This window comes from Vulpes lagopus, chromosome 2, assembly GCF_018345385.1.
Source record: "Vulpes lagopus strain Blue_001 chromosome 2, ASM1834538v1, whole genome shotgun sequence".
Classification (NCBI taxonomy): Eukaryota; Metazoa; Chordata; class Mammalia; order Carnivora; family Canidae; genus Vulpes; species Vulpes lagopus.
In genome coordinates this window covers 40479627-40499014 of record NC_054825.1, presented here as the reverse complement: position 1 = coordinate 40499014, position 19388 = coordinate 40479627, and the positions used below count along the sequence as shown (strand labels likewise).

General features: G+C 40.8%; 2 protein-coding genes across 4 annotated transcripts in view; one reads left to right on the top strand and one right to left on the bottom strand.

The window, feature by feature from the left end:
* The window catches only part of WDFY4 (WDFY family member 4), a 288429-nt gene that overhangs the window by 212934 nt on the left and 56107 nt on the right, over positions 1 to 19388 (top strand). The window lies entirely within an intron of this gene.
* LRRC18 (leucine rich repeat containing 18) lies at positions 6602 to 8136 on the bottom strand. The gene has a single exon (XM_041743894.1). It carries the CDS (start codon positions 7367 to 7369, stop codon positions 6602 to 6604), a length of 768 nt encoding a protein of 255 aa, XP_041599828.1. The 5' UTR covers positions 7370 to 8136.

The following is a 19388-nucleotide window of genomic DNA, read 5'->3' as shown; positions in this document are numbered from 1 at the left end:
CTTCTCTCAAGAATCTCTGTTGTACACAGAAAACGCCTTTATTTTTTAAAATTCTTTATTTAAATTCCATTTACTTAACACAGTGTATTATTAGTTTCAGAGATAGAGTTTAGTGATTTATCAGTTGCATATTACACTCAGTGCTCGCTATGTCACATACCCTCCTTAATGCTCATCACTCAATTACCCCAGCCCCTCTCTCCCCACCTCCAGCGACCCTGTTTGTTTTGTAGAATTGAGTGTATTGTGATTTGCCTCCCTCTCAATTTTCATATTTTTCCTTCCCTTCCCTTATCTTCATCTGTTTTGTTTCTTAAATTCCACATATGAATGAGATCATATGGCATTTGTCTTTCTCTGACTGACTTATTTCACTTAGCATAATCCTCTCTAGTTCCATCTATGTCGTTGCAAATGGCAAGATTTCATTCTTTCTTATGGCTGAGTAATATTCCATCATATATCTGTAGCACATCTTCTTTATCTATTCTTCTGTCAATGGACATCTGGACTCTTTCCATAGTTTTGCTGTTGTGGACATTGCTGCTCTAAACATTGGGGTGCAGGTGCCCCTTCGGATCACTATGTTTGTATCCTTTGGATAAATATCTAGTCACACACACACACACACACACACACACACACACACACCTTTAAATGAGCTAGAGGCATCCTTCCATAGCTATGGTCTCTGACAACATCCGAATTGCTCCCTTGCTGTGCCATCAAGGCAAAGTGTCCCTGCGCTTGGGTAGGCTGTTAGGTATGAGGTAGAGCTTATATTTGGGACCTGATTGTATCTGGGTATTTGTAATTTCTGAAATGTACCCTCGATTGTATAACTTACTTAAATATAATGTTTAAAATGAAGTGCATTTTTTGGCATAGAGTTCTACAGTTGAGGATTGTCAGAGTTCCCTTATAGGAACTCTTTGAAAAATAATGAAAGACAAATAACTCAAAAAACCAGCCATAGAAGCTATAAATTTCCATAAGATGATGATCATTCAGCACAATCAATCACATGGTCAGGAGCACCACTGCCAGCAGCATGGAGGCTAAATTTCAAGTACCTCTCTCCTCTCCATGACTGCTCCTTCAGTCCTGCTCTACAGAAATCAACACTGTTGACCAGCAGGGGACTAGTAATTTGTCATATAATGATTGCTTTGATAAAGATGACTTCAGCCTCATCACTGAGTGCAGAAACATGCCCCTTGTGCTTCTTTGGTAATACACAACCCCAGGGGCAGTGGAGGGGGGGAGGTGGCAATTGTAGACACTACAATTGAGACACTACTCAGACCCCAAGGTCTAGAGCATAGTTGCTGGAACCAGAGGTGAACTAAACAACCTGGTGGTATAACCAGTACCATCCAGTACCCCTGGATTTAGGAACTTTTCACATGGTTGGCGCAACAGGCCATTAGCAGCTGAGCCCAGTGACCTGCAGTGAGCCCTACTTAGGTCATGCATAGACCTTGGTTTTTAACCCTGTTTGTGTTACTCTTATCTCTCTTGCTTATCTCCTCTTTGCTATACCCTTAGCCATGGCCTCAGACTTAATTCTAGGCAGAAGCTGAAATTATGCCTGTCTACACCAAGCCTGGCCCCTTTGTCCTTCCAGCTCCACCATGTCATGTTGCTTCCAGGGAGCCAGGAGGTTTTGGTGATTAAAAAGCCTAAAAATATGAAGAGAGTGACTTGCTGGTTCAAGCTCCCCCACCCAACTTGCTACTTGTGCCCAGTCACCACCAGAAAACCTGGAACATGGGTAGAGAAGCTGTGCATTTTCTTTTTATTATTATATCATCTTCAAGGACAATTATCAACAATAGATAATTCTAGATTAGTCTGGTGAACTGAGGTTAAGGTACTCTTTCTCCTGAAATGCCTTAGTTCTTCGGGATGGTTGCAGAACTTTAAGCTTGCCATACTCATGAATTAGCACTTGGCAGATGTACAAGGGTCTGTTTATTGCTGCATCTAGACTGCAAGATTGTTTAAAATTTTTTTTTAATTTCAAAGTAATAGGTTCACAGGAAGTTGCTAAAATAATTCATAGAGTCCCATAGAGCCTTCTCTTAATTTTCCCCTGTGGTTGATAACTATAGTAAGACAATTTCAAGAGCCTTCTCTTAATTTTCCCCAGTGGATGATAACTATAGTAAGACAATTTCAAAACCGGGAAACTGACATTGATACAATATTTGTGCATATTTCTGTGTCATTTTATCTTATGTGTGGATTCTATAACCACCACCACTATAACATGATCAGTTGTTTTTATCACCACAGAGATATGGCTTGTGCTACCATTTTACAGTCCTGCCTACCCTCTACTACAATGTTAAAAGCCTGGCAACCACTAATCTATTTTCCACTGCAATTGTTTTGTGCTTTAGAGAATGGAATAATAAAGTATGTGACCCATAAAGATTGGCCTTTTTTAAAACTCAGAATAATGCTATTGAGATCCACCCACACTGTTGCAAGTATCAATAGTATGTTCCATTTTATTGCTGAATTGTATTCCATGACCTGGATATACCAGAGTTTGTTTAACCATTTCCCTATTGAGAGAAATTTGGTTGTTTCTAGTTTGGGGCCATTACAAAGAACGAAGATTATTTATACTTAGTGTAATTATTGACATATTAGGATATAAATCTGCCATTTTATTATTTGTTTCTCTGTTTATTTTTTCCCTGTTGTTCATGTCTCTGTTTTCTTTTATTTTCTTTTTGCTTACCTGTGCATTACTGAAGAACTTGTTAAAATTCTTTGATTTATCCATAGTACTTTTGAGTATATTTCTTTTTGTATAAATTTTAGTCACTTGAGGGATTGCATTATGTGTATGTAACTTACCATAGGCAACTGGCATAGAAGTTTTACGTTTGAGTGTAAAGACCATAAGTCTTTTAAGTCTTAAAATTTTTTAAGACTTAATTTTCTATAACTTATATTTGTCATTTTCTTAAGCATTACCTTTATCTACATAAAAAATACACCATATATTTCCCAAAGTCATTTTCACACATAGTCTAAAGCAAAGAGAGGCAAAGTGAACTTAAGAAGCAAGTCAGTATCTTGGCCAGCACCAGAGGGTCTGGCTTTCAGAATGTTCCCCTTACCACTCTCTTTCTTCTAAATGCCTAACCGAGGACTTTTCTTCTTCACAGCCGTTTATTCTTGTTGATTAGTCTTCAAGTTTTTGCCATAAGCTACTCTAGAGAGATGTTGAACGGATCCTGGGAATGGAGACACAAGAGACTGAGGCAATTACTCCAAATCATGGAGGCAAAACACCGCAAGGGTAGAGGTCACACAGGGGTCACCCGTCATGCCTGGCTTTCAGAGAGGGCAATGACTGGGTTAACCTAAATAGGGTTTTGGTTCTGTTTGAGGAAAGAGAAATCCCATGATTTTCCTATCAAGTTTTTTTGGGTTTAATACAGTTTTCAGGAAAAAAGTGACTATGTATTTTAAATCATCAAGGAATGTCAACATCAAGCCTTTTCTGTGTTGAAATAAAAAAAGAAAGAGAATGTGTAAGATGACACCTAACTTATCTCTACCTCCCCTCTTTGCTTCATCATACTGCCAGGGTTTCCTGGCTAGCAAGATGTCTAACATGGATATATCCTATGGCAAGTCAAAGCCCCTTGCCTGTTTATTTAGCAATCCTGGTGAAGGTAAACACTCTTACAACCCTTTCCTATGACATGACTGTGAGAATGAAAGCCTAATGAGGTACTCAAGATGGCAAATAAATGTCATCTTGCACCCCAACCACTCAGTTGGCAGTGAATCCAGGATCAGTGCCTAGAGGATGTTGAGGACCAAGTGCAGTGGAGGAAGTATGGTGTGACAGAGCTGGAGAGGGAGTAGGGGGCAAATCCATGGCCCAGACCAAGATCATACCTAGGGGCATGGGGAGACAGTTCTTGATTCCTCTTCTCTGTTGATCCCTTTGAGTGTCTAAGAGAGGAACACTAATTCTAAAGAAAGGGTGTCTCCAGGAGCTAGGAATGGAAATGAGTGGTATCCAAATAGCTGGCCACCACTATCTGTTTGGATCATATGCCCTGTATGGATTCTATACTTCTTAGGTGACAGACGAAGTAGCTAAAATAGCAGAATGGCTACCTTAGGGACATGTTCAAGGCCCAACGTACTAGTGGTGGCTCCTGAGTCTAAGGTATGACATTTCATCATGCACTTCACAGATGCGACTGCTTCATTAATCTTGGAGAAGGGCTTCTAATAAATCATTTCAGACATTAAATGAAGGGAAAAATATAAAGGACGATACTCAAAGCTGACCAGGATCAGTAAAACAGATTCTCTAATATGTTACTGGTAAATATATAAATGTATAATCTTGTTGTAAGCTACTTGACAGCATGTATGAAAACTTATTTATAAAAAGCATGCTATTTAGCATATTTGCAATAATGAAGCTACACCAAGAAAATAATGCAACATAGTTTTTAAAGTCTTCATTGTAGGGATGCCTGGGTGGCTCAGCTGTTGAGCGTCTGCCTTCGGCTCAGGGTGTGATCCTGGAGGCCCCGGGATCGAGTCCCACATCAGGCTCCATGCATGGAGCCTGCTTCTGCCTCTGCCTGTGTCTCTGCCTCTCTCTGTGTCTCTCTCATGAATAAACAAATAAAATCTTTAAAAAAAAAGTCTTCATAGTGTAGGCTTTCCTCACAAAATTCTTTCTGTTAGTGAAAAACTGGCCAACAACTTCAATGCCCAACAGTAACTTACGTGCATTTGTTCAGTTGGCTCACAGATGTTTTAAATTATGGTTATTAAGACCATGTAACAACATGGATTTCAAAGCAGGATAAAAATGAGGTAAACGCTGTAATTTTAACTGCATTTAAAGAAACATAACTAGTAAGGAAATATGTCAATATTATAGCTGGCTCACACTGTAGAATTGTGGATACTTTAAGATGTTATATTTAAAACTAGGTTGTGAAAAAATAAAATAAAACTATGTTGTGGTTTTGATATTTTTATAATGGAAAATATTGAATAAAGGGAATGGCTAAAAAGAGAATTTTGAATCTTCAGAGATGTTAGAGAAAGAATTGTCAAAACTAAGCCTTACAAAGAAAAGTAAGCAGTGAGGAGTGAAGAAATGAAGTATGTTGCCTTCTATGGTTTATCATGTGCAAAATAAACAATCTAGTCCCACTGAATTAACAGATCTCCGTGCTTTTCCACTGACCACTACAAAACTTGCCACCAACATAGGACAGTCTTGATTAGGGAAAAAAAAGGAGGTTTCCTAAATATATCTTCCTTGATCCTTTCCTTTTAGGCAGTATGAAAGTATGAGTGAGTGTGAGTGAATAGTACAAAGAAGATTGTCAGCTACTATAAGAATTGACTCCACAACTGTCATTTCTGCCAGAGATCTAGTGTGACTAGAGACTCTGCCCAAAGTAGTATTTCAGCTTTGAGATGCACTGACCTTTAGTTCATACAGAGAACTGACTTCTATTGAGTACTTGCTCTGTGTACTATCTGCTTTAGATGCACAACAACCCTTGTAGTTGGAGTTAATATTATTCCCACTTTACAGATGAGGGAACCAAAGCTAAGTAAGATGTCCAGGAAGATGACGAGAAAGAAGTAGAGCTGTCCTGGACCTAGATCTGTCCAGCTCCAGAATCTTTGGTTTTTCTCTATGCCAGGCTAGCCCTGCATACTACTTGGCCCTGATCTCCCAACTTTCTCAGGCAATGACTTTCTGCCCTGTCTTCTTTCAACTGGTCTGCACAGTACAAGGCAAGCTTTACCCCCAGACACAGTCCCTGCATCAGTACAGTGCCTTGTAAGATATTTATTTATTGACTGTACTAACCGATATTTGCACCCATTCTTTCCTTACTTCCCCAAGAGTCTGGAAAAGAATTGGACATAATAAGATGGGAATCCAATCTCATTCATTCACAGCCAGTCAAGAGCTTGTAGATTCAGTCTAGAAAGCTCCTATAACAAACTGTGCATGTGCAGGCAAGAGAAAAAGAGATAATACTGCTTTCAGTGCAAGATATTACCTGCCAACACTTAATGATAATATCTGCCCATCTCTGTGGCCCAGTTTTGTCACCTTTCCAAGACTGAATGTCCATCTGCCATCTTGTCAATCTATTTTCTGAAATTTCAGACCTCCAAAGCCCAGAATCAAAACATTCCCATAGAATGAGCTCCACATTTGGGAGGTGCTGGTTGGTTCTGAAATGATGACAGTGTGACTGAGAGTGTGCTGGCAGTATTGGCTGCCCTGGCCATGGGCTGTAGGCAGGAGAATTCTGGGAAGAAGTAGGATGGATGGCCCTTTTCCTTGTGCTTGCACGTGTGGATATGTGCATGCAGAGAAGAGAGAAGAGGCAAAGAACTAAAAACCCTTCAGACAACAAAATGACAAACCAGGGAGGTAGGGAAAGGTATTTTATGGGTTTGGCTGGAAGAGCTGTTGCAGGAATAGGGAATCCCACAATTCCCTGTAGATATAGCCCCCTGCCTTCTTCCCTTCCTCCCTTTTCCCTTCCTGCCTCAGGGTCAGGGTCCCAGGTCACCTCCAATCTTCCTGGGAATCCTTGGCCATGGAGTTGGGTGAGATCAGATTGGAAAAGATGGCCTTTCTTGGAGTTGCTGTGGCCATATTCTTGATTTTGTTCAGCTTGTCCCGGGCCTGTTGGCACTTTTTCAGGCAATTTGAACACAAATCCTTATCCTCTACCAGATATAAGTTGTCCAGCCTCTTGATGGTATCTAGAAATATATCTGACTCCTCTGTCTTGGGAAAAGGGTTTCGCTTTATGTTGAGCTTTTTGAGCTTGGGGAGTTGAGAGATGCTGTTGGGGATGCTGGTCAGCAGGTTGTCATGTAGCCCTACCTCATGGAGCTCCTTCAGAGCACCCAGAGTGGTGGGCACACTGTCCAGATGGTTCAAGCCTAGGTTCAGGGTACGGATATTCTTGAGCTGATTGAGCTCCACAGGCAACCCGTTGGTGGTCAGCCTATTGTTGCTTACATTGAGGTAGAGCAGGGTGGTCATCTGGCCGATGGATTCAGGAAGCTTGTCGATGTAGTTGCTGTGAAGGTCCAGCCACCGCAGGTTCTGGAACTTGGAGATTGATTCAGGGATCTTTCTGATCATATTCCGGCTAAGGTCGAGCTCATCCACATCAGTCAGTCTTAGGATACACTTGGGGAAGTTGGTAATTCCCATCTTGCTCAAGTCAAGGCGTTTTCTCCCATCAAAGGTGATTTTGACACAATTCTTAGCCACATTGAGGGTGATCTTCTTGCCCTTGGGGGCTTTCCCACCCTTGACCATGTTCTTTTAGTAAGGGTGTATGTTTGGAGTGGGTGTTCTGATTGGTTGGTGATCAGTTTGAGGGAAAATCACAAGAAACTGCTAGATATACTCTGACAAGAGAAAATATGTCTCATTAGGAGATGACATGAAGGCACTAGATTCCCCCCACACCCAAACTGTAATGTTTCACTTGCTAATAGTTAAAGGAGAGAAAGAGGACAGTGGACAGAAATTAGGGCTTCAGCAGAACTAACCTAGTCAAAGATCTTCAGACAATTCAGGGCTCTTTTCTGGGGTGCAGGGTTGCCTGAAGGATGCTCAGGGCCCCTCTGGCTGTTCCATTCCCTGAGATGAATCTTTTCATTGTCCTAGACTCAAACATACCCACCTCTGCCACCTAGTAGTGTGTGTGTGTGTGTGTGTGTGTGTGTGTGTGTGTGTGTATTCTTGGCTAGCTCCCTTACAAAATCTAATGTTTCTTTGCAGTTATGCTATGAGTCCCTAGGGTGGGACTACTGAGTTCTCAGAAGCAGCACAGCCTGGATATAAGGGAATAAGATGGTAGTTAAGAATGACTTACATATTCCATCTATCCTCACCTTCCTTCCAGACCCGGAGGTACTAGTCAGGCATTGGCTACTGTCACTGCAGTGCATCAGAGGCAGCACATGAACATCTTTTGCTCAGCCCACAAGGGGAAGTGAGTGCCTAACACCTTGCTGATGAGTGTGGAGGAGTCAGGATTGAGCTGGGCAGAATTTGAGATAATGCTGTCTTTTCCTACTTCCCATCCCCTATGCTTCCTCTCCCACCATCCTTCATACTGAAAGTCAACTGTAGACACCTCTACACTGATTGGTATGGTATCAGTGAGGACTGCTGCCATATGTAGAAGTAGGACAGACAGAGTCATGGGTAGATTCCGGCCTCAGAGTGCTTGGCTTAGAAGTCTAGCTCTGCATTAAAGACTTTTCTTAAAATTTCAATGTCATGGTTTTCTCATTTATGAAAACAGCTGTTTTATAGGGCTCTCGGGGAGTGTAAATTAAGCTATAAAATGCTTACAACAGTACTTGGCACATAGTAAAAGTTTTGAGTAATGTTAACTATTAAATATTATTATCAGGAACTTTGCACATATTCCTTTTAATCTTCATCAATCTAGCAAAATCCATAGGATTATCTCCATTGTAAAGAGAAGAAGACTGAGGCTTGAGAGTGAGGAAGGTCTTCATCTAGGAAGAGGATGCAAACTGTCCAGCTCTATTCTAGAGGCTCTTTTCTAAAACTTGGTGCCTCTTGTTTGTTGATTTTTTATTTTGGACCAAGTTCCCACCCTGGACAAAAGTGTGCTCTCGGGAGATAGATGCTTGCATTAGCTCCATTTCCACACAGGGATGAGTGGAAGAGATGCCCTGCAGTTTCTATGCTTCATCATTCAGGCCCTTTATCAGGAACCAACTTTACAAAACACACGAAGCACCAGCAATTGGGCTATGTGAGTCTCTATCATCACACGTTTTCCTCATATGCTTTCCTCAATGTCAAAAGGAAGTAGGTAAAAATTATCTTTCATGTGCTTACTAGCAATCCTGCTAATGCCACTCCTAGCTAAGGTCAGAGGGTCCTACCCTATGCAAGTTGTCTTAGATCAGAGCCTCCTGGGATGGAGATCTCCATAGTAAGCCAATGAAAGTATTCTCAGCTCTCAGCAACACTAATGTTCTTTCAAGAAGGCCTCGAAAGCTGAACCTATTCCTAAGGAACAATGAGCTAATTATTAATTATTCAGGCATAATTAGCTGGTAACCAAAGACAGTCCTGTGTTCACCGCTTTTAAAGCTTCTATATCATGTAGCTTTGAGGAACCAGAAAAGATAAAGCAGCTTAAAAATGAAAGCTGGGGTCTAGCCACAGCTAAGATGGAATAAGTGCACTCTTTCTTGTGTCATCTATTGAATGCAACTAAGGCCCCAGATAGAACTCCTGGAGTAGCTTTCCAAGGATAAGATGAAGGATAAGGTAAAAAGATGTCTGAGGATAAGATGATAAAGAGTATCAGGCAGTTTGGAAAAGTAACTCAAAATGAGACCAATTTTGCAGTAGTGGTGATGGAAAGATTTCTGAGAAAAGCCCCTTTGTGTCACCAAAATCAAGAAAAGGGGCCTCTTGGAATCAGAGAATGAGGGAGATCCTCTGTTTGTTTTTTCCATTCTTCACCACCTCAGCCCCAGGCAATCCTATATCACTGGAGTCAGCCAGGCAGGCTGCTAAAACTCTGAGGGAGAAGAACCATTGTCTTCAACCAAACTTCAGTCCCAAGGACTTGAGGTTGCTTTTTTCTCTCTACCCTACTGCCACTTGGCCCTGGAGGCAGAAATAGTAGCAGAAAGTATACAGCATATTTAGAAAATAAAAATCCCTAGATTTCTAGCCAGAAAACCGGGGAGGGAGGCCACTCCTAGAGCCACAAAGGGTGATTGTAAAGAGGAAGGGGCTTAATTAAGCTGTATATGAGCTCCTGGACATGCCCTGAGATATCTATGCATGGATAAAACCCTGAACAGGATCTTTAGTGCCTAATCCCAGACTCTGAACCCAAAAGCTTTGATCATTGAGCTGAGCAGTAGACTACTATATAGGTAGAAGTATTAATTTGAATCACATTGTAAATTCTTTGACAACTGAATGGATATTATAACCATAGTCTACAGCACCTACAGAAGATATGTCAGAACTTGTAGCCTGTGATTGCCTCCTAAGATACATATATAAAATACATATATATCAATATCAATATTGATATTGGTCTATTCTAGAAGAAGGAGAGGAAAAAGTTGTGGAGCAGAAAAATATTTGAAGGAAAAATGCATAAAAACCTTTAACTGTTGGTGAAAGATGTAAAAATGACAGATGCAAGAGGCTCAGTGAACTCCAAAGAGGACAAATAAGCTAAAAAAGAAAATCCACACTCAGACACATAATCAAACTGCTTAAAATTAAAAAGCAAAAAGAAAATTCACCTTCAAAACCTGCCAAAGAAGAATACACATTATCTTCAAGCGCCAGCAATATGGATGGATGCAGTCTTCTCACTGGAAACCATGGAAGCCAGAGGTACTGGAAAAAAATATTTTTTCCAAGTGCTGAAAATAAGAAACTGTCAAGCAGACAGTGAATGAAGATATCCCAGATGAATGAAGGAAAAATTAAGACATTCTCAGAAAAATGAAAAATGAAAGTATTTGCCACTTGCTGAGCAAGTACAGGAAATGCTAAGGGAAGTTCTTCAGACGAAAGGGAGATGATATTAGAAAGAAACATGGAGTTAGGAATAGAAGAAGAGCTAGGGAAATGGTAAACATCTGATAACATAATAGACTATTCTTCTGCTCTTAAGATCTTTAAAATATGTGTAGCAGTTGAAAGCAAAAATTATAACACTGTATGATGGGGTTACCAATGTATGTAGATGAAATACATAGCACAACTATAACATAATGGGGAGAGTTATTGGGACCTATATGGTAGCTAAGGTTTTTACACTGCTTTGGTAAAATATTAATTCTAAGTAGGCCATGGAAAGTTAAATCACTAAAACATGTGTAGACAGAGAAAAAAAGGAAATATATACATTAAAATGAAACTAAAAAAAAAGAAAAAATCAAATAATCTAAACCAAAATCAAATAATCTAAATCAAATAATATAAATGAAAGTAAGTTAAACTGAAAGAGTGGAAAAGGCATACTATGCAAACACTGAAGGAAACCTGAAGTGGCTTTAACATCAGACAGCATATATTTCAGAGCATGAAAATTTACTTGAGATTAAGAAGAATACTACATAATGATAAAAGATACACTTCACCATGAAAAAATGTGACAAAAGTTAACATCCATGATGGCAAGCCAGTAATATAAAGGCTCTTCCTTAACCTGATTAAAGGCTTCCACACACACACACACACACACACACACACACACCATATTTGCTGACAGACTAAATATTTCCCGGTAAGTTTGGCAACAAAGCCAGAAGGTGAACTCTCAGTATGCCTATTCAACATCATCTTGGAAATTCTACCCAATGCAATAATGCAAGAAAAAAGCATATAGGTAGGAAAGGATGAAATAAACCTTTCTCTACTTACAAATCACCTGCTTGTCCACCTACAGAGTTCCACAAAATTGAAAAAACACTTTGGGAAGTAATGAGCTAGCAAGGTTGCAGGATGTAAGTTTAACACCTTGGTTAACACACACAGAGAAACCCTTCTATATTCCAGCAATAAACCAATGGAATTTGAAATTTGAAAAATAATAACACTCCAAAAAAAAAATCTGTGTATCTCACATAAGTAATGAAAATGTACAGGGTTTCTGTGATGAAAATTACAAAACACTGAGGAAATAAAGCAAAGAATATTTAAACAAATGGAGAAATACAGCATATTCATGAGTTGGAAGATTCAATATCATTAAGAGTCAGTTCTATTCACCACCTCACACCAGTGAGAATGGGGAAAATTAACAAGACAGGAAACAACAAATGTTGGAGAGGATGCGGAGAAAGGGGAACCCTCTTGCACTGTTGGTGGGAATGTGAACTGGTACAGCCACTCTGGAAAACTGTGTGGAGGTTCCTTGAAGAGTTAAAAATAGATCTGCCCTACCAGCCAGCAACTGCACTACTGGGGATTTACCCCAAAGATACAGATGCAATGAAATGCTGGGACACCTGCACCCCGATGTTTCTAGCAGCAATGTCCATAATAGCCAAACTGTGGAAGGAGCCTCGGTGTCCATCGAAAGATGAATGGGTAAAGAAGATGTGGTTTATGTATACAATGGGATATTCCTCAGCCATTAGAAATGACAAATACCCACCATTTGCTTCAACGTGGATGGAACTGGAGGGAATTATGCTGAGTGAAGTAAGTCAATTGGAAAAGGACAAACATTATATGATCTCATTCATTTGGGGAATATAAAAAATAGTGAAAGGGAATAAAGGGGAAAGGAGAGAAAATGAATGGGAAATATCAGTGCGGGTGACAGTACATGAGAGACTCCTAACTCTGGGAAACAAACAAGGGGTAGTGGAAAGGGAGGTTGGCAGGGGGATGGGGTGACTTGGTGATGGGCACTGAGGGGCACTTGATGGGATGAGTACTGGGTGTTATGCTATATGTTGGCAAATCGAACTCCAATTTAAAAATATATTTAAAAAAAGAGTCCATTCTATTCAAATTGGTCTAAAGATCAATGCAAATTCCAGCGGGATTATTTGTATACATGAATGAACAGATTTTAAAATTTATATTGAAAGGAAAACAAACTATAAATCCAAAAAATTCTGAAAAAGAAAAATAAAGTTGAGGGATTCACATTTCCAGTTTTAAAATTTACCATGTAATTGTAGCATGTGATGTTGATGAAGGAACACGTGCATAGATCAGTGGAATAGAAAGCAGAGTCCATAAATAGAGCCACATAACTATAACCAAATGGTTAAATGATTTTTGACAAAAGTTTAAACTAAATTCAATGGATAAATAATGAACTTTCCAACAAATGGTATTGGAACAATTGGTTACCCACTTTTGTATGGGTAACCATACAAATAAGAAGAAGAATCTCAAGCTATTGAAATTAACTCAAATGGACTCAAAATGAATCACAGATATGAATGTAAAGTCTAAAACATGAAACTTCTAAAAGAAAACATACAAGAAAATCTTCATAAGCTGAGTTTGGCAAAAGTACAATCCATAAAAGAAAAGAAAATATTGAAAATAAAACAAAATTTCCACTCTGTTAAAAAAAATCAAGAATAAAAAGACAAGCTACAGAATGGAAGAAAACATCTGCAAATATATGTCCAACTAAGGACTATTATCTAGAATCTATCTATCTCAAGGTCAGCAGTAAGAAGACAAATAACACAATAAAAATAAAATGCCCAAGAGATTTAACAAGACTTTTCACTATAGAAGCTATATGGTTGGCAAATAAGCCCACAAAAAGTTGCTCAACATCATTAGTCACTAGAAAAATGCCAATTAAGATCACAAGCAGATATCACTACACAGTTATTAGAATGTCTGAAATTTAAAAAAAAACTTTATAAAATTCTACATAGTACAAAGTAAGGATTCAGAGCAACCAGAGCACTCATTGGAATTCAAAGTGTTACCCTGAAAAACAGTTTGGCAATTTCTTATAAAATTAACTATAGACTTACCATAAGACCCAGCATTTCCCCAACTGGTAATTAGCCCAGAAAAACAAAAATTTAGCTTCACACAAAAATTTATTCATGTGTGTGTAGCTGCTCTATTCATAACTGCCAAAACCAGAAGATAACAACCCAAAGACCTTTCAGTGGGTGAATGGATAAAGAAATTGTGGCATATCCTTATCAGGGAACACTGTTAAACATAAAGAGGACAAATCTACTGATACATGCAACAACTTGGATGAATCTCAAAAGCATTTTGCTGAATTAAAGAAGTCAATCTTAAAAGCCTATATAATGAATGATTCCATTTATATAGCATTCTGGAAAAGCCAAAATGATAATACAGAAAACAGATGAGTGGTTGCCAGGGACTAGGGACAGGAAAGGTTTGACTACAAGGGAGCAGCAGGAGGGAGTTTTCTGGGGTGCTGGAACTGCCTGTATCCTGACTGTGGTGCTTATGTGAAGCTGTGCATATGTTAGAGCCCAGAGAACAGAATACGAAGAAAGGGAAATTTTACCATAAGTAAATTTACAGTTTTTAAAAAATCTTAAAAATACTTGGGGCTCCACATCTATTTCTGTCCTTGTACTATGGCTGCTTGCTTGGCCCAGTTTAGAAGTTTGTCATTTTTTATGCCCCAGTTAGCCTTGTCCTGCCCAGTAAAGGCCATCCAAATATGAACCATGTGGCATTTGCCACGGTACATGTGTGTATCACCTGTACCACTACCAACTATGCACAAGGTGGCGTGTCAGAAAAACAGCCCTACTGCACTTGAGTTGAAATTTTCATTAAGAGAAAAGATGGGCCAAGAGCAAGGGATCCTGTGTTCTGATCTTAATGTTTATCAATGACTTTTCTGTATGAGAAGGTGGCCAGATTTAGCAAATAAAATGACAAATTCCTAGTTGACTGTGAGCTTCAGATAAACAACAAATACTTTTTAGTATACGTGTGCCCCAAACATTGCATACATCTGTATTTTATTTGGCAAGTCTATCCCATGGACCTGAACAAATAGTAAAGTTTCCTTTGCTCATGATCCTAGTCCTTTGGGGCTAATTTAAGCCAAATCCAGGTGCTTATTCCTGCATTCCTTCATTTGTTCCCTCACCAAGTAGGTATATTGAGAGCCTATTATGTGCTACACAGGTGAGCAATAAACAGGGCCAGTTCCCAAGCTCAAAGAGCTAAAATCTACATTGATACTGATTCTCCTGAGCCCCCCAAAGTCTGAACTGTCTTTTGTATTTCTTATATTCAAGATAAAGTTCAGCTCAAACACAATAAGCATGAGCTAGTGGGGCCCTGGATGAGAAGGATGCTTCCAGTAGACTGAAGATGCACCCAGGTGACCCCTGCTGAGTGTGTTCTCCAGAGTCCATCCAACCCCTGATAAGAAGCCCTCCAGCTTTGATGAATGTTGGGAAGGAAGCAGCATGGAGCTGCCAGAGTACTTCTCCATTAAGGAGCTTCTCTCCAGCGCCCTTTGGCTCTGAGCCTGCTCATTAATTACCTGCAAGGCAAAGCAGGGGCTAGGATAATGCACTTCACCTCCTCCCAGCACATCTGGGTCCCCAGATAGCCCCAGGCCACATGAAGCATGATCCAGACCCCAGCCCCTTCATACTTCTCAGCACCACCTTACCTGACTGGGGACCTTGCTCTTGGTTATGGTGAGAAAGATGTGTTGTACTGCTCAGGATCCATCATGACTCCCTAAGCCACTGAGTACCACTAACAGTGAACCAGTGCCAGAAGGCCCCAAAGACCAGGAATATCCCTTCTTTCATGCAACTCAAAATGGTCAGCATCCTGCCCAGTTCTGCCCACTGAGTAGGAGAATAAGTGTTGGCAAAAGAAATGTAAAACTCATGATCTTTTGATTTAAATATTTTTTAAAATTTTTATTTATTTATGATAGTCACACAGAGAGAGAGAGAGAGGCAGAGACACAGGCAGAGGGAGAAGCAGGGAAGCAGGCTCCATGCACCGGAAGCCCGACGTGGGACTCGATCCAGGGCCTCCAGGATTGCGCCCTGGGCCAAAGGCAGGCATCAAACCGCTGCGCCACCCAGGGATCCCCCTGATCTTTTGATTTAACAAAAACTGATAAGATGGTCTGATATTATCAATTCACAGAATCCTCAAACATCAGAGTGGGACCAACAACCACACAAAGGAAGCTGGAAATCAAAGAAAGAGATATATTGATGATAGATAGATAGATAGATAGATAGATAGATAGATAGATAGACGGACAGATGGATGGATGGATAGATGATAGATTTCATATCATATGAATAGCTGAGAAGCCCTAATACAAGAAGTTTTTAAATGTACTGGGCCTTTTTGTCTTGAACAATTGGTTTTTATACTTTGGAGAAACTGGACCAGTTGGTTGACTTTAATTTCTAATTAATTTTTCTTTTTTTTTTTTTTTTTTTTTTTTTTTTTTTTTTTTTTTTTTTAAATTTTTTTTTTTTTTTAATATTTTTATTTATTTATGATAGTCAGAGAGAGAGAGAGAGGCAGAGACACAGGCGGAGGGAGAAGCAGGCTCCATGCACCGGGAGCCCGATGTGGGATTCGATCCCGGGTCTCCAGGATCACGCCCTGGGCCAAAGGCAGGCGCCGAACCGCTGCGCCACCCAGGGATCCCTCTAATTAATTTTTCTATTTAGTCATTGTGAATCAAACAGCATGGTAGGACACCCCATGGATATCTAAATTAAAAATGTAATGGCAACCTATATTTTAATGCCATCAAATATTTGCAGGCATTTTTTATTGTAAGATTGTTATCATCACTATGATAATACAGCTTATCTTGTGCCTCACACTCATGTGCCTTTAAGTAAGACTGACTTTGTATATATCTGATATCTCTAACATCTTGCTAATGTGATCTCACAATAATTATTTCACTCGTTTGACTAATGCACTGAGACATAGAATAGACCCATTATAGACCCATTCACTAGACCTGTAAGAGGCCAGCCTCACCTCTGCTGTGACAACCTATGTGGCTTCAAATCATTCCCTGTGCCCTCTACCCCTACCTGAAACATGTTATACCTTCTCTAAGCAGCCATATGGCAGGTGGAGATGTGGGTGGTTCACTGTGGAGCCACCTGTGGAGTGCGTCTATTTGGAACCTCTGGCCACACCTCTAAAATAGGCACTAATGTTTGACTTGGGCATAGTGTACACTGGGGGAAGGAATTACCATTTGTCCAGTGCCTACTCTGGGCCAGGAACTGTGTGCTCCTCTACTTGCTTTACAGTGTTAGCTGGTTTTTAGAGTATAGGCTCATGTTGGGGGGGGGGGGCGGGTAAGCATGAAGTGCTTTTATTTTTTCTATTACCACCCCCAGCTGTGTTATGTTGAGCTCCTCTTTCCTGGGGGCATAAGGACAGATTTCTAGGAAGGGAAGAGAGGATAGACTAGAGGCAGAAAGATGTGTGTGGAGCTTACGGCAACAGCTCCACCAGACCCTTGGCAGTTGATGGAGAGAAGATGTGGACAGCAGGAGTGGAGTCTTACAGGGATGCCATGATCATGGGGGGATTTCTGACATCAGCTTCAGAAGATCCACTCAACATCATTCACTCTGGTGACACGTACCGAAGTAACTATGGCAAACATGTGGCTGGGCCCTTCCTGTGTCTCCACAGCAATGAAGCAAAATGTCATTACTATTTTTAGGATAAGAAAACTGAGCACGGAGAAGTCAAGTGACTTTCCCAAGGTAACACAGACCACACAGCACAGCCAAAACAAACTTAGATATGTCTATACCAAAGCTTATGATCGTTGTGCTTCACTATGCTGCCTTTCTTTTCTCTCTCTACTATTGTCTTTGCTCTAGCAGTATGAAATGCTTATCTTGGAAGATATATTGCTGACCCCATAACTCCAAAGAGAAGAAGGCATTCTGGAGTTCTAGCATTCCCAGGGTGAAAGACACCTGTAACAGAAATTAGAGCTGCTTTCCCCTCATGTACCCAAAAAGGTGTGCTGCTGGCTTTGGTCATCTATGGGCTCTCTGATGTAGGAACCAAGCTGTGTCACAGAGTCACACACTCTGGGTGCCTAGATACTCACTTAGGCCCATTCGAATTTGGCACGGGTTAGACGGGAAGTGCAATGGCACTCACCCACAGGGGAATGGAGTGCACTCCTGGGCTGAAGCAGCTAGCCAATCAATCTTTGGCCAAAGTTCCTGTCAGGTCAATAATGCTGATGTCCCACTGACCTTTTGGAGGGACCACATGTAACTTGGGGTCCCTGAAGAAACTGTTCCAGGCCATTGCCTGCTCACTGCATTGCCCAGGGGCCAATGCATAGGGTGTTCATTCTCATAGATACATATATGGATGTGTACATCTGAATAAAGTGACTTCTAAAGGTATTTTAATAACACAAATGGAGTCATTTAACTCTAAGAACTTGGACATTGACAATGAGAGAGGGGGGGGGAGAGAGAATGGGAGAGAGACAAACAGAGAGAAACAGTTTAAAATTTTATTTGACAGAGAGAGACAGAGACAGAGAGAGAGCCAGAGAGCTGGGGCAGAGAGGGGCAGAAGGAGAGAGAAAATCTTATGCAGGTTCTGTGCTGACCATGGAACTAGATGCCATCTCATGACGCTGAGGTCACAATCTGAGCTGAAACCAAGAGTCAGATGCATAACTGATTGTACCACCCAGGTACCCTGAGAGAGAAACCATTTAAATGGGGTGTACATGTGCCACCACAAGGTCACTTGACAGGCATGTGCTCCTAAGCAGGCAGTGATGGAGACAGAAATCTACTGTCCCTCAGCCACACTAGTCCTCCAGGCTCCCCAGGGTATAAGTTTCTTGCCACATCGAATGTGTCAAGAATGTCAAGATACAGGTGTTTCATCAAGCGCGGCCCAGGAAGGTTAGCCCATGGCATTCCCAGGTACTCACCAGAGATTTGGGGCCCCCTTCTGCCCTGGGAGTACTGGTTGTGTAGGGGCCCTGAGAGGTTGTATGCAGACCACCAGAAGTTTGATTTTCACGGTGTGGGCTCACTGTAAAATCTAACGCCCATAAGATGCACGTCCTATCTTCCCAGATGACAGGCCGTCTCTGTGTGTCAATCATATGATGCTTTCTACCCCTCCCCCACCCCTCACATGTTCAACTGTTAGAGGCACATCATGCTTCTGCCTCACAAAGCCACCTCCCTTTGCCACTTCATTCAGTTCTCACTACTCTCCTTTGAGGTGGGAATATTCCTCCTACCCCAAGGTAAGGATGCTGTGGGGTGGAGTCAGGCATGAAGTAGTTCATTCAAGCTCATGCAGCTCACCACATTCCAGGACTTCTGGGCGGAGTGCTCCTCCCCTGATAACAGAGCTGCAGCAAACAGAGTGTCTGTGTGGAAGCTACCAAGTTCACTTTGTGTGGCAGTTATCTAATCTGATCAGTGCAGCTCTAAGTGTCTTACAGGGCTATTATGCATGTATAGCTTTGTCTACCCTTAATATTATTTACTTCTCCATCCTGAGCATCACTGCAGCTCTGCACATGTGCTGCCTATGATGTCATTATACGTCAAACTGCCCCCTTCCCCTGGCAGATAATAAGAATTCAACTTTTATTTGGAGCAAAAGTTACTAGGAGTCACACGGCCCAATAACAAAAGATTATGATTTCTTATTGGTTTAATAGCATCTATTTTATAATTCTGAATGTACTCTGTTTTAATTGGATTTGTTAAAGGAGCAAAAGGGAATAGGTGCCTTATAATTAAAA

Coding starts and splice junctions, on each gene's coding strand:
- LRRC18 (XM_041743894.1), bottom strand. CDS start 7,369: ATGGTCAAGGGTGGGAAAGCCCCCAAGGGCAAGAAGATCACCCTCAAT.